This window comes from Lytechinus variegatus, chromosome 6 (assembly GCF_018143015.1).
Source record: "Lytechinus variegatus isolate NC3 chromosome 6, Lvar_3.0, whole genome shotgun sequence".
NCBI lineage: Eukaryota > Metazoa > Echinodermata > Echinoidea > Temnopleuroida > Toxopneustidae > Lytechinus > Lytechinus variegatus.
In genome coordinates this window covers 7,709,852-7,726,166 of record NC_054745.1, presented here as the reverse complement: position 1 = coordinate 7,726,166, position 16,315 = coordinate 7,709,852, and the positions used below count along the sequence as shown (strand labels likewise).

The 16,315-nt window shown below is 37.0% G+C and overlaps 1 protein-coding gene across 1 annotated transcript; it reads right to left on the bottom strand.

Annotated features, from left to right (window-relative positions):
* Nucleotides 1–2,477: 2,477 nt before the first annotated feature.
* LOC121416945 lies at nucleotides 2,478–16,062 on the bottom strand. Its single transcript, XM_041610477.1, has 6 exons — nucleotides 15,693–16,062; nucleotides 7,889–9,173; nucleotides 6,499–6,771; nucleotides 5,543–5,644; nucleotides 4,785–4,991; nucleotides 2,478–3,430 (listed from the first exon to the last, which is right to left on the bottom strand). The coding sequence occupies exons 2-6, from the start codon at nucleotides 8,994–8,996 to the stop codon at nucleotides 3,174–3,176; spliced, it is 1,947 nt and encodes a 648-aa protein (XP_041466411.1). The 5' UTR covers nucleotides 8,997–9,173; nucleotides 15,693–16,062; the 3' UTR covers nucleotides 2,478–3,173.
* Between the last annotated feature and the right edge of the window lie 253 nt (nucleotides 16,063–16,315).

Genomic DNA, 16,315 nt, shown 5'->3' with positions numbered 1-16,315 from the left:
TTCAACAAAAGCCTACTTGATCCAAAGGTTTCATTCCCCTGAAGTCAGGTGATACATATTACGTTCCTTTAAGTTTGTTAGCAGTGTTGTTGTCTGCATTCAACACTCTGCATAATAAATGAGTTCATTTCGTGGGGCTCACTAACTTTGGAGCAAAAATGCATTTTAGCCAACCCTAATTTTAAACATATAGTGTTTTGTGATAAAACGTCCAATTCAGGCAATGAATTCATACAAATTTATTTAAAACGCACTTAAATATGCTCTTTTCATTCATAGCGTTTTTTTTTTTTTTACATTTTCACTGTTGGTAATTTTTCTCTCGTCTTATGCCTACCAGTCATTTTCAGAGGGAGGCGGGGGTGAGGGTCGCACCCCCCCCCTTCTTTCTCTCTATCTCTCTCTCTCTCTCTAAATCTAAATCTATCTCATTCTGTCTCTCTCTCTGTATCTCTTTACCTCTCTCTCTCTAAATGTAAATATATCTCATTCTGTCTCTCTCTGTATATCTTTCCCTCTCTATCACTCCGTCATATTAACCTCACATTTTCCCGTTCTTGCTGTATCTACAGTAAAACAAATAGCATGTTGTTTAAGCCCGTCACTCTAACAACTACTGTTTAAACTTTTTAAACAATTGTTTACAGAATTTAAACAATTACAAAAAAGTTTAAACAACTTGTTAGAGTGCCAGGCTTAACGTGCTATTTTGTTTTACTGTATAAAACTGCTAACAAGGAGTAAAACATGATTTTGTTGCAAATAAGAACTTTATTAAAATATATTTCAGTGAGATCCATAAACAGATCGTAAATTGGAATGCTCTTGGATATCTTCATTCATATTAATGATACATACACAAACACAAGTATTGAAATTGTAACATTTTGGTATTACTATCAAAAACAAATAATGTGAATTATGGAGCTCGTGATAACAATGTCCAATAATACATAGGTCAAATATCAATTTTTTCGAGAAAAATAAAAATCCGGAGATACGAAATGAAACATAACGAATTATTCTCTAGCTAAAGTAATGTTTTATATGTCTTTAAATGAACTTATTGGATTTTTAAATGAACTTGGATTTCAACACTCACAGGTGTTATTACAACACCTTCGGTTGTTACTTTAAAGGGGAAGTTCACCCTGACAAACAGGCTGAGAACCCCATGATTTCATGAAAAAAATGTAGACAAACCCTAACAACCATTGTAGACCACTTTTACGATTGATTGCATTGACTACAATGTAAAATTTATTGTGAAAGCTTAAGTTTAAGTTTTAATATAATACCAAGGCGGACGTTCTTTCTGATGAAAATTTGTTGTAAAAATAGCAGAAAAATTATAAGAAATATTAAATATACTAAAAAAATTTACCGACATTGTGCTACACTTGACCAAGGTCAGGTAAATGGATGCCTGTCAGGAATTTATTTCCAGAACGAATGAGCGCGTAACAGCTGCCATAAAAGCAATTGTAATTATATTGTATATCCATAGGGTAAAGTAAGTAAATAAGCAAATGAATGTTAAGCACTATAATAATCAAGTATAGGCCTAATGATTATTGGTGAAGGTTTGCGGAAAATCCATCCAAGATTAAGAAAGAAATGGGAAATTAAAGGGTTTTTTGTGATGACTATTTTTTTCAGAAACGGATGTGAATTGGTTTGTCGATTTACAATCATTTTTCCCAATCTTTTTAAAATAATAATAATAATTAGACTTATATCGCGCAAAACCACTCTGTAGAGTGCTCAAGGCGCTTTTAAGGAAATTATAAGAGAAATTAAGAAGAATTGAACGGAAATGTTTTGAGGTAATTTTTGAAAGTTTCAGAAGTCAAGCATTGTTTGATTTTTTTGAGGGAGGCTATTCCATAGTTTAGAGGATGAGTAAACAAATAATCTTTCACCCCAGGTTTCGGAAACCTTTAGGGGTAACGAGAGAATTGGAAAAGGAGGAACGTAAGGATCTTGAAGGGGTAAGTATGAGTAAGTGAAATTTCCTTGATTTTGAACTACACAATATGTGGGAAAACTGCACACAAATCAAAAATTAAAATCCAATAACTTTACAATTCTTCGATGGATTTGCCTCAAGCCTTCACCAATAATTTAAAACTTTGTCTGTCAGGGTGAACTTCCCCTTTAATGTAACACCGAAGGTGTTGTAATAACACCTATGAGTGTTGAAGCTAACACTATAAATCTAACACAGGAGTAATGACTGATCTGGGCCCCGTCTTACAAAGAGATACGATTGTTTCAATCAATCGTAACTCTATGAAAATCCATCAGTGTCATAATTTTGTCTACATGAAATTTGCAAAGCGTCCTCTTTAAACAAATGAGAGTACACCAAATTGTCAAGAAAGCAATGATTTTTTGAATATACAATCATCTGTAGAAAAAAAATCAACAAACATGCATTTTATAAGTTGACTCTGCTGGTTTTTCCATAATTGCGATTGATCGGATCAATCACAACTCTTTGTAAGACGGGCCCCTGGTCCTCTATGTGTGAACCAAATGTCGATGCATTTCCGTCCCTACTACATTCTTTAAAACCAGGCCCACAAGAGATTACCTAAAGCCGTTGGTAATATTTGGTTGATTAACCTAAAGCATTGGAGCTAATAGCGAGTTCGAAAAGCTAATCCTAACTACCCGCTAAAACGGAATGTTTTTCAAAACTCTGGTCAGAAAGAGAAACACCAGTTTAAGGCACTTTACCGTTCTTTCTCGACTGTCTTTACAATCCTTGAAATAATGACGTATGAATGTTAAAAATTATTGCTTGATAGTACATTTTGTATATACACATATCTATCGCGATAAACTCAATTGCCCGTGCTCTGAACTCGGGTTTAAGTGCGACACTGACGTAACTTCAACAGCAGAGATTCGATTAATCAACACATTTGTCACTCATATCATCCACAGCTGTCTGTGAATAATAGCACAAATGATCTCCTTTACCATTAACTAACAAGAAAAGGGCCTAATAAAACATTAGGAACATATAAACATTATTTTGTTATATATATTTTTCAATTCCCTTAATTTTAGCTCAATTAGAGACCATGGCATAAGTTAAACCAGACTTGAGATTACGGGCCCATGGATTCACAATACATGAGGTTTTGATCACAAGGTTATTCCTTTCACAGCTTCTCCAGAGCCGCGGCCAGCGACAGTACCTCCATATAGGGGACCTTCAGATCTTCTTTCATTGATTGGTAGAAAGTATCTGGAGCCGTTGAGAGCTGCTTCTTCAACTGCAGCAATTGCAACCCTGTAAGGTTCTGCAGACTCTCGTTTGTTGAGCTGACGCCGTTGGATGTGAGCCACTGGCGGACTTTTGGTGCATCCCAGCTATCGACTTCCGGTTCCGTTTCAACTTGGCCGCTGATTCGTGCACCTGACAAAAGATCGAATGTTGTCATCGAAGGAAAGTTTGAAGGAATAGTAGTTCATAATAATGTAAGCCTACAAAGTGATGTTCTGGTTAAAGTAAGCCCAGATATGAACCGTCTGGCACATGCTACTCGTGTTTCTGTGGTTTGGTTTACTTGGGTTTTGTTTAAATAAAATTCCATAACAAATTGGTAAATTATATTCGCCGTTTTACCTAGTGTCTGCTTGGTCAAGATCAAGTATAAAAAAAGTACTGATAAAACTCAATCCACCCAATCTGTTAAAAAATTGTTTAGACAACTTTGATTTGTTTATCCATATTTATATGTTATGACATAATTCTGTTTACACTTGACGTTGACGTGCAAAGGACCCCCCCCCCCCCCCGTGTTGAATATTCATGAATAATTTCATTATCATGCGTAATCATGGTGAGTAAAAGTTTAGAATATATAAAGAGGTTCTATATCTTGAACTCGGTATCAGGGAAAACGGATGTATCAACGCTTTTATTATTATTATTATTTGTTTGGCGTCACCTGTGCCTGGGAGGCGAAAAGCGAACTGAATCACTATGACCCGCAGGTCTCTCCTCCCGATATAACTGATTGGGGAATGCAGGTGGACCACTACACCGGGGTTTCTCCCTACTCTTATACGAATAGTGCAGTGGGTTCTTAACGTGCAAAGGTGGTGACTCTCCTCTACACGGGGCCTCCATTTAACGTCCTATCCGAGGGACGGAGTGTTTTCCATTGTAACATAGCCTGCATCTATGAAACATGGGAGAGACGTTTACACACAACGCACTGGCTTCAGTCATCCGCCCGGGGTGGACTCGAACCCACGATCTTTGGTTCGACGGGCAGACGCGTTACCGACTGAGCCAACACCGCTCTAAAGGAAGATAACAATTACCATACTAATGACAATGTTGATATTCAAAATTATGATTATGGTGACGATAATGATGATGATGATGGTGATGATGATGATGATGATGATTGTGATGATGATGATGATGATGGTGGTGGTGATGATGATGATGATGATGGTGATGATGGTGATGATGATGACGGTGATGATGATGATGATGATGATAATGAATATGATGACATACTATGTTCAATTTATTATGAAAACAAGACTTACGATATTTAGTCTGCTGTGCAAACTAACTATTAATAAACTCATTTTACTCGAGTTTTAGGGGTCTGGAATAGATGGGCAGCATACAATGACTTTAAAACAATTTTTATGTGTAAAGACTCACTTTTAATCCCAGCTTCAAGCAGGGTTTGAGCCTGCAAAAAGCGACATCCCTAAACTGAATTATGAATGAGCTAAGGCGCCCTCACCTGCTTGGGCATCTGGATTCTTCTGCAGCTCCTCCTCGATCTCGAGCTCAATGATTCTGGGAAGCTGTTCGGGCACCTCGTCTACAGCACGGACAGGGTAGTAGATCTTCCCGGCAGTTATACCTCCCAGCCAGCCTCTCGCCTTGAAAAGTTCGTTCACCTTGACAGGGACAATGCGCTTGTTGCAGTCGTAGGCATAGGTAGCTTCTGTGGATTTAAAGCAAGGCAAAGATAAGAAGTATTAGGGAAAGTAACGAGAAGTTGAGAAACAAAATCATTCCGCCAAAGTCATTCTCAGCCAAAGAGAAGACAATAGATTGCCGGCAGCGGACGCGAATAGCAAGTAACCTTCCTATGCATACTGAAAGGCAGGAATAACCCCAAACCAGACAAGCAGACATCCAACGCGATTACATGAAGAAGACAATGGCCCTCTAAACAGATGGCGGACTGATCCCCTAAAGTCTTCAAACTCTTTATGTTCCTAACCTGGAATAAAATTCGCTCTAAGCGCAGCAAACATCAGATCTCATTCTTTCAGACTGCTACTTAATGCTTTCAAGAGATTGCCAATAGCCACTTTTTCACGAAGTTGTCAATTCCTTTCTACTTCTTTTAATTCTTAGCTTTATGACAGAATTATTATTTTACTCCTTACAACCCAAATAATTCAGGGATTACGATTCTTACATATTTTTAGTCTGATAAAGGTTCAAAGATTTTCAATCGGCAGCATGAGAACTACCATCGATACGAACCTGTTCTGCAATTCTTGCTTTCTTGGTAGCCCTCGGTGATGCAAGCAAGGATTAGGTAGGAGTTCTCAACGGCATTTGCCATCTTCTCAATTATGTCGCCACCTTAAGTATTGTAAGAAATGTATATACATACTTTTAATCATCATATATCGAAATAAAGCAAAATCTCAAACAGTAAGAATATTTTGAAAAATCAATTGCAATATGGGGTGCCATGGTAAAGAGGAAATAAACTGCCGATATCAAAGTAATTTTGTTATTAAGCTTTTTGATAATTATTGATTTTCTCTAGCTTGATTGCGTCTTTGTGGTTTGTTGGGATTATCTAATCGCTCTACCCTTTACGACAGGCATTAAGTTCAAGATGAATTCCGACATATGGAATGAAGTCATTACGGTCCATCCTTCGCATTGGATGGATAATCATTATCATCATTATTTTCAATTGGTGCACCTGAAATTTCAAATAATATGATGATAATTTATTAAAACGCAAATATTTAGTTTCTGTCACAGAGTTCTTTCTGTCAATCATGGTTTTAAATATGAATTCCACCATTATGGATTCTGATTTGCAACTATATCATTATTTTGCATAAGTGGATTTGGTCTCTGTTGGCCTTTTTTCATCTGCCAAGCTTAACATTTAGCACATTGTATACAGTTCACAAAAGAATACGACCACATGATACCCATATCACCTGAAGCACCGGCTTCACGTGAAACAGGAAAGTCATAGCCTGGTCAACTCAACACAAGATAAGCGATTGATCGATAATTTGATTGGTTCCTAATTAGTCTGCTGAGCAAAATGCGCATGCAAGGATGATCTTGATAAGCAATTTTATTTTAGCGTTCATTGCTAGCCTTTGTGTTATGTGGTTTAGGACAGCATCTACACTTTTGGAAAGAAATCTTTTTCAGGGCTCAAGATTCTAGGGGTGGGTTATACTTACTCATTTTATCTTCATCCATCCACACATTATAACCCTTGCTTTTCAGCTGGTTCTTGATCTCGCTCATGACAGACTTTGAAGGCTGTTCCCATCTGTAGCTTATCATGATATGCTGCGATGGTTTTTCAGTCGTCGTAGAGGGCGTCTGTGAGGCTGTACTTGTCTTAGGTGTGGTCACCTCTTCGGGAAGTTTGGAGCTGTAGATTTCGAATAGCGCTCCCTTGCACGCTCGATTGAGGGCAGGGTCAGGTCCACACGACAGGTTTATCAATTCTAAAATGAAAGATTAAACATGAAAAAAGGTATTTTGTTTGTTTTATTTCGTGTTTTTAAGGCATTACTAATGCTGCGGGTGTTTTTAAATTATTCAAATGATGACGCAGGTGAACTACTTAATGTGATCTCTAGTATTAAACTTCTAATTTAATCATCAAAATAATTCAAAATTTGTGTAAATAATTCATTTTATAGAGTACGTCTCGTCGTGTCACTTGATAAATGATCTGGAAATTTTCATTAAAGGTCTACAACTTTATCAAGTCGGATAGATTAGGATGGGACGATGCATGCCATTTTTTCTCGCTGAGGGAAATCTGATTGTTATGAGCAAATCTATTCTTCTTTGACCGTCCTGATAAGAAGTGCCTAATTATACCATGGTAGACTAACAGCAGTTTACAGATGACCATAGCTAAAACCATAATGGCAATTCCATTAAATATGTATGTCCGGCCCCAATGTGAGGGACCTTCTTGGAGTATTCTTTCTCTGATTTCTTGTTCTTTTGACGTCTGTAATGTTCTCAAAGGACCATGTCTTGGTCAGTTTATAAAGTGAAGTAAGACTTGAGGAAAATGGGGGTTGGATGTACAAAAATGTAGATCATTTTATGGAACTGGCTATAATTCAATAAGAATCTTCAACTAGAAAACAATCATGGAAAATTTATACATTAGGTATTCTTCTCCGTACTTCTTCAAAATCTGTTTTCCTTCTATTCTTGGTCTTCGACGTCGTCTCCTATCTCTAGATTATTGTATCATAGGAGAATTTCTTGGTGAAATATCCTTCTGGAAAGTCAAAACCTACCCTTTGTGAAAGAGCATTTGCATATGCGACTCCCAAATTATGAAACATATTCATACGCTCTGTAAGGGAATCACCCACAGTATTTTTAAAACACATCTTAAGACTTATCTTTCGGTAATACTCCATGGTATGTATCATTCATTTTGTTATGCTCTGCAGAATTTATGATAATAGTACTTGCGCGGTATAATTACTCTTTAATTATTATTATTGTTCATAATTGTCATTATTATCGTTCTTATTGTTGTTATCTATTGAAATTTAAACCGTGTTTTTATTGATTTTATCTGTTCAATCATACCTTTGAGTACGTCGTGCTCTTCTCGTAACCTATCCTTGTTCTCCTGCCTAAACGCAAGCTGCCAGATACCTTCGGCCGCATGCCTTTTCTCTTGAGATGTACAATCCATTTCCAGCATCCTAGATAGGATTGCGATGCCATCCGTCTCGGCGATAAGGCGTTTGTTCTCGTCATTGATTGCGAGTTGCTCGATACCCTGAACGAGCTCAATGGAAGACAGAGTAAAACCTCTTCTGAAGGCGTCTGTACCGGTTTCCCTGGTGATCCGGATCTTGTGCTCGACGTTTTCCAGAGACTTCTTGAGTAGGGACAGCAGGTTGTCCACGCAGGCAGCATTGGTGGTGAGCTTGTCGGCTTCCTCTTTGTCGACCATGTAGGAGAGAGTCATGAAAGCGCACGCTTGGACGATCAGGTCTTCTGAAGTGGACAACCTCTCCAACGCAGGGACGATCCGTCGATAGCTCCTTCGAATGTCGGCAATCCTCCTACAGCAGTTGTGCAGGATGTTCAGCACGTTGAAGATTATCTCTGTGGCCCATTTATTCAAGGTGGTGCTCTGAAAGGACAGCATCCAATCAACCAGTACTGCCAGTCCACCTTCTTCATCGAGCTTCAGGCAAATTGCATCTGACTCGTCGGTGTAGTTCCAGGAGATTCCTGCCAGAGCCCGGTAGAAGTCAAATGACCGCTGCGCCTCCTTGACCAATGTATCAGTGTCTGAAGCATCAATGAACATCTGCAACAGTTTCTTCTTTTTCCAACTCGATACAAACATACGGGAGAAATTCGTTCGTTCTGCCATCAGGTCACCGAGCCTCTCCTGATCAAGAGCAGAGTTTCCAGACGTCTCTTTGACCAAGACCATGCCACTGAGACAGGTACTACTGAGGATGTCTGCAGAGTTCTCAACGTGGTTGACAGCATTGACGATCACGTTGAAGTGTTCCTGGAGATTATCAGGAACGCCTTCCATGATGTCCTGCGTTGTTGAAGGTGTCGATTCTCCAGATCGGGGACTGATCCTATCCCGCAACCTTTGTATCCAGCCAAACGGCATCCTGATTGTGTTTCGTAGAGCACTAAAGCCAAAGTTTACCAAGTTTCCCATCTACAATCATGCTCTAGCGGCAATATAAAATCATACTTTCGTCCTGTCTCAGTAACAGACGAAACTTCTTTATCTGCGGTTGGTTGGCGTTGCTGGATGGTACGTCTGATTTCCCAGGATTGAACACAATGACATGGAGAGAGTTGGTCCGCAATATATAATATAATCTCAAGGGTTCTGTGAAATAAATAAATCATAGATGGCGAAATTATTTTGGAAATGTATTGCAACATACCAATAATTTCGAAATCGTTTCTTTAGCTTAGTCATATATATACTTTCACTTCCTGTTAATGTGACCGTGAACTTCCGGTATAGCTTCCCCAACTTATTCAAGAGCAAGTAAAACAAGTGGGTTGGGTTTCATTTACTTTAATTTAAAGGTGGCGCCTATTTCAAAGTGTTCTCCAACATGTCCTTAGAGTCCTGATAGTTTACAACAAGATCATCTTATATTTCCAGAGAAGCCCCCAAATTATTTAATAATTATTTCATTTTTAAGGTTTGTTTATTACGTTAAATGAGCAAGGTATGAATGGGGATTAGTTGAAAGTGATGACGTTGCCAAAATACAAAATATCAACAAAGCTAACCTGAAGATGAATAAGAGATTATTACTTTTAATCATTTATCGTATAATTTCCACTTTATGCTATTTTCTCCCGTTATTGTGTAACTATTATTCAATCTATTTCGATTTCATCTAACAAACACAGGCAAAGTCGTGCAACTGAGGGCTCATTTGTATAAAAAGATGACATAACGAGAAATCATACGAGAAGGGGAGGTGATGAAGTGCACATTGATAAAAAAAAACACTAGAAATTCATTTGAAAAAATTAGATGCGATACAAACAGGATATGAAATTTAAATGTTTTGAATTATTTTTCAAAATATTTGACTTAGGTGAAAAGCTATGGGTGTCAAACGAAGCACTATTTATGTTGTATTCCATTAAAAGAATTTTTTTATTATTGCTCTGACATGATTGACAGGATTGAATCACAGTGAAGTAGTTTCTGAATGTTCAAGGCTTCAAGGCAAGTTTTACGATATAGGAGAAATCGGTTTCCTTTAATTGCAAACCGTCTTCATTTGTGCATAGCTTTTCTACCGTTACTTTTGTGACTCTAAACGAAACTTTGAATTGTTATGATATGATTAATTTCTACAACGGATTTCCATCTTTATGCTCGTTTGATTGTACTCAAATAATTTAGCTTTAAAAAGGAAATATGTTTCTATTGCGGAGGGTTTTAAAAAGGTCTTTCCAGGGTTCAAGCACGATTTATTTCCCTGACGGGGTTAGACTAGGATGAATTAAATCATAGGCCACTGGCTACCACCCCCCCCCCCCCTCCACACACACAAACACAAACAAAGCAAGTGGAGCACCTTTGGCAGTCTCGCCTGCATTACGCGACTCAATATAGCAGCAGTGCTGACTTTGAAAGCGATTATAAAATAATAATTCACAAAAAACACAATACATAATACTATGTTCATTGAACTAAATGACGTCTGACCTTGATCGTATGAGCGAAGACTTGTGCAAGACCGACAGTGATACTTATGTCCACATTTCATGAACTAGATCCATAAACTTTCAAAGTTATGATGGCAATTCAACAAATACCCCAAACATAGCGAAAGTTCATTGACCTTGGTCATGTGACCTGAAACTCATGGAGGATATTCACTGATACATGATTACTCTTATGTCCAAGTTTCATTAACTAGATTCATATACTCTCAGAGTTATGTGGAAATCAACAAATACCTTCAACCACTAGCGTACCTAGGGGGGGGCATACTGCCCCCCTGAAGAGTCACAACTCATGCAAGGGACGGCCCCCTCCCCCCCCCCCCACGACGAGTCACAACTGATCCATGACGAGCCACAAAAGTGGCTCCCTCTTTTGAACTTGAAGACTTTTTTTTGGGGGGGGCTTGTCAATTTTTTGGCGGACGAATTTGCCCCCCCCCCCTTTGGAAAATCCTGGGTACGCCACTGCCCCCAACATGGCCAAAGTTCATTTCTCTTGATTACCTTTGATCTTGGTGATTTGAAATTTAGGCAGGATGTTCAATAATACTTGATCAGTTTATGCTCATGTTTTATGAATGAGGTTCATACACTTTCTAAGTTATGATGACATTTCAAAAACTTAAACTTTGGTTAAGATTTCCATGTTCATTCCCCAATATGATCTAAGTTCGTTGACCCTAAATGGGAGGGAGGAGGGAAAGAATGAAAGAAAGAATGAAAGAAAGAAAGAAAGAAAGAAAGAAAGAAAGAAACTAAACGAAAAAACGGAAGCAAGGAAGTAAGCACAATGTATGGGAGGATCAAACGAAAAGAAAATACACAATTAGGTACAACAAATAACGGAAAATAAGAAAAGTATTTAAAGTAAGTCAAAAGAACAGCTTGAGTAGTAGAGCTGATATAGAGATGATGAGTAGTAGAGAGACTCGACGTTTCGGACAGGTTGTCCGTCTTCAGGACGTCTCCTGAAGACGGACAGTCAACCTGTCCGAAACATCATCTCTACTCGCCGACTCAAGCCAGCATCTCCTCATCAGCTCTACTACTCAAGCTGTTCCCACTCAACATTCCTTCTGGTTTACAGTCCTTTTCAGGACTACTTTCAAGAAAGAGTACCCTACTCTCAAATCTCCACTTTCTCGCCTATCCATTTCTTCTCTTCTTCTATCCACTGTTTCTATAACACTCCACATGGTGTACCGTAAACCACATAAGCAATTTAACCCTTTGTTTATTTTTCACAAAACAGTGATATGCACAACTCAAAAGAGACAGTCGATGATGTCCATCACTCACTATTTCTTTTGTTTTTTTTTATTGTTTGTATTATACAATATTTCATTTTTTTTACAGATTTGACAATTAGCAACAACTTGACTGAGCTAAATAATATTAATCATATTAATAATATATATAGTATAAAACATTGCTCATTCCACATTCCCGATATCATATAATAAAATATAAAAGAAATAGTGAGTGGATGACGTCATCAGTCTCCTCATTTGCATAGCCGCCAGGATGTGCATATTCTTTTGTGAAATTAATCAAAATTTTAAAATGTCATAGCTTTCTTATTTTACATCCAATGTTGATGAAACTTTCAGTGTTATGCTTATTTCATTTTTCTCTTTTTATTCAATTCAACCTTTGGTTGGGGTGGACTTGTCCTTCAATATGACCAACATTAATCTATCTACTTCAGGAAGTGATATAAAAATTAACACGAGTATCACTTTCCTTTAAAAATTAAAACTGCAGTCTTCCTCACCGGCGAGATAATGGGTGAGTTCGGGCTCTGCCCCCCCCCCCCCTCCTCCAATAGAAAAAAAATCAAGGACAAAAAAAATGGGTTGAAATGTTATAATTATCTGTGTTGATATCATGTATAAATCTGTCACAAATTCATATTGTCAGGTCTAAAAAATAGCTTGAATTTTTCTCGTTAGTGAATTTTGATAAAATTTGCAACCAACGCCATATTGCACTCCTTGAAAAAAATTGGCTTTCTCCCATCCCCCCCCCCTGAAATGAAAGTACAGGGGCCCATTGCATGAAACCTTTGCCATATAAACTCTGGCAAATAAACAAAAACTCAGGCAAACAAAATTATGCCATTGAAATCACACACTATAAAACTCTTGCAACAAATTTTTTATGGCAAAATTTTTATGCAACGGGCCCCAGAAGTGTTTTTAGGTAAAATCATTGAATTTTATATCTCAACATCAAAACCATTATGAAAGTTCCTTCACCCAAAATCAAATTAAATATCCGATTGCCAGCTGGCGCCCTCTTCGCTCATTCCTAGATATACAAGAATAATGTACCCTACCAAAAGGGGGCTCGAAAGCGGGGCGGAGCCTCACTTATTTTCAAGAAACGTGTGCAAAACGTAAAAAAATATGCCATCTGATGTGATTTCTACATGTCTAGCCGGCAATCCCCCCCCCCCCCCTCCCTTCAAAACTCGTCCCTCAGCTCAATCCTAGACTGTCGCTAAAATGAGTGCCTTTTTACAGACAGTCTAAATACATATCAATCAAACCAATCGAAAGTGATAATGTTTTGTAGGTTAATACACAATCGAACGAGTAATATTGCCATAGGAATATATCTTATGCGCTTTGCATAGCATCACTCATAGTCTTAAATTGGTTAAAATGCTTCCTGATTTCGTTGCCAAAAATGCAACATGTTGGTCAAATAATTTTATAAAACTATACCTAATAAAATTATGTTAAAATTTCAACATAGCCAGTAGCACTCTATAAAACGAAGTGCTAATTTAGCTCGTAAAGAGCGTGTATAGTGACTGCACTCCGGAGTGCTGATTTGTTTATACTAGTTCAAATTGAACGAGAAATATCAGCACTCCGAAGTGCAGTCACTATACGCGCTCTAAATTAGCTCTTCGTTTTTTAAAGTGAATGCTCATGCTCTATTTGTTGTGTTCATAGCGTTTGCATTTTTAGTTTCATTTATATTGTCCACTGTTTTCTACTATGACAATTTTCTTTTCCTTTATATAATATTGTAATAATAATGATGATAAAGGTAACCTGGTTAGGAACAAAAATGTGATATGCCCATATGATTGTCCGTATACACTCTGATAAAAAAAAACATATTCATGATATTGTCATCATTTTAGTTCTAGTTTACAATTTGGTCGAGGGTGTTTTTCAAAGTTTTATTCTTAGATATTATATAAAGGTTAGTACTTCTTCTAAAATAACATAGCAAGTTTTCGTCCTACTTCTAAAATCTAGATTTTAAAAAGCGCAAGGCTATATACTTTAGAATGTAGGCCCTATACATCAACCGAGTAACTATATTAGTAGAAAAATTATGAAGACCTTTGAAAACATCTGATTCAACCGAGTCACTATAAATGTAAAGAGAGGCGGATACAAGATTAAAAAAACCGATGGAGCATAGGAAAGGGGAAGGATTATTCAAGATTTCCTTATAGGCTTATACCAATGAAAATAGACATACAAATGAAAAATTAAGAGGTAACGCCTTTTATTGATAAACAATAAATGATGATAATAATTATTACAAAGAATGGGCATAATGTTTTTTTAAAGCGATTTATCCAAAATACCCCCACACTGTAAAAACTGTGGTGTTAAAAGTGACACCGGTTGGACCAAACCCTGAGGTGTTAAAATTACACCCTAGAGATTAAACATAACGCAAAAGAGTGTAAATGTAAGAACCAAAGGTGTTGTAATATCACCTATAGCATAGGTTTTAAAATAACACCTATTAACGCCATAGTTTTTGCTGTGCACCTGTATACATTTGTAAAATCCTTATTACATGTATTACACAACTTGACTACACTGGAGCAACTATTGTGTTACCTGTCGGTGTTCTGAAACGGGCACACCATCAAGTTTCAAAATTACACCACTGTGATTGAACACAAGACAATATACACTCTAAAAAATGAAGTGCTAATTCAGAATTTAATGGGCTTGTATATATAGTAACTGAATGTCTAGTTAAAATTTGAAAAGTAAATCAGCCCTCAAAGTGCAGTCACTATACAAGCCCATTAAGTGCTAAATTAGCACTTCAATTTTAGAGTGTAGTATGAACACTAAATGAACATAGGTTTAGCCGTAGTTTAAATTAGATTTTAAACCACACTCCTATGGAATGCTGGATCATGGATTTCAGAACATTCCTGTCATATTCGTGGCAAATATAAAATACATCAATAATTGATTAACTAAAACTAAAAATATTTTTGTAGTTTCCTATCCTTCACATTTCATTACTCAATTAAACTTTTGTCATTTTTTTGCAGCAGGATACATTTTTTTAATGAATGAGTTGGCAACTGGCACTCCATGAAAGTATGGTCTAACATGTCTATTTGTCAACCCATGCATGTTTATCTATGGCTATTAGAATTCCATCCATGGAGTTTAGCACTGGTGTAAAATGCAAGGTGTGGTCATTAGTTTTGTAAAACAACATTATTTTGCACTACACTTTATTTCACTTTATTATTCATTCAAGTACAGATTTTAACCCAAAATATAATATACTTTACAACACGAGAGTTTGTTTTTAAACTGTTATTTCTAGTGTAACAGACTTCATTGAAATGGGTTACTGTCATGACTGTAGGTCGACGGGATACACGATCACTATATCAACGTTCATTATTGAGTCATTTATTGTTAAAACGTCACGTAAACCTATTATAGAAACTGCATATTGTACCTTACGAACACGTCATTTAATTAAGTTCAATATTTGACAATGTTCTGAAATTCATGCAACTGTATATCACTTGAATTATGTATGTTTCTTAGATATGGAAATATCTATTGAGTGGTCTATCTATTGAGATATTGAGTGGTCCACACTTTACAAGCTTTGCTTATCAGTGGGCCACTCCATTTGCCCAACATATCTTGTATATCGTTATTATCAAACTGGAAATATAATCTGTATCAGGCGTATATTCTTCATATTGGGTTTATTTGAATATTTATGTCATTTATATTTTCTGATGTTATGTTTTATTTATTGTATTTACTGCATTATAAATTTTGTTGGAAAATAGATAAATAAATGAAATGAAATAAATTAAATTAATTGAAATAAAGTTCGATATACTCACATTGTTGCTGCCGTTCCTCTTCATTTGAGTCCGTCCCTGGACTAATGATTTCCTCCTTTCGCTGTCATAAGAATCGGAGAGCTTCATTTGTTAACAACTTTTTTGCTCATGATATTTCTTCTTGTCGGTGTCATAATCCGTAGAATCTCCTCCGTCATGTCTGTGTATATAACTTCATTTTGTAGAATGATTAGAAACAATAGCCTTCGAAACTATAACATAGCAGACTGATGAATGACACTTTCGACAGCAACTATTACGAGTAATGACCGACTGTAGTGAATCGCATTGTCACATCACAGTCACACGTGCGTAAGCGAATCCAAACCGACCGATGGTATATCATTGGTAATAACATGATAGTTTTTGATTGGTGCGAATTTGATTCCTGCGTGTGACCGTCCTATGTCTCAGATAATGGTCTATTGCGTTTTATACGAATCCGGATTGACAGCGTAAACTTCTCGATAATCGTTTATTAATCATCTTATCATACCGGGTTCTCTTTCCTGTCATGCGGATAGGGCAGAGTGCAGGAAGGAAAAGGTCGAGTTTTTATCAAAATAATTTCACAAACGAGGGGAAGGCTGCCGGATGATCAAGGAAATGAAATAAAAGAGTAG

What these genes read in the sequence shown, in the direction of transcription:
- LOC121416945 (XM_041610477.1), bottom strand. Translation starts at nt 8,996, where the DNA reads ATGGGAAACTTGGTAAACTTTGGCTTTAGTGCTCTACGAAACACAATC. An exon ending in AAGCAAGAATTGCAGAACAG is followed by an intron (nt 4,992 to 5,542) that starts GTTCGTATCGAT and finishes TTAAATCCACAG; the next exon opens with AAGCTACCTATGCCTACGAC. An exon ending in GAATCCAGATGCCCAAGCAG is followed by an intron (nt 3,431 to 4,784) that starts GTGAGGGCGCCT and finishes ATCTTTTGTCAG; the next exon opens with GTGCACGAATCAGCGGCCAA.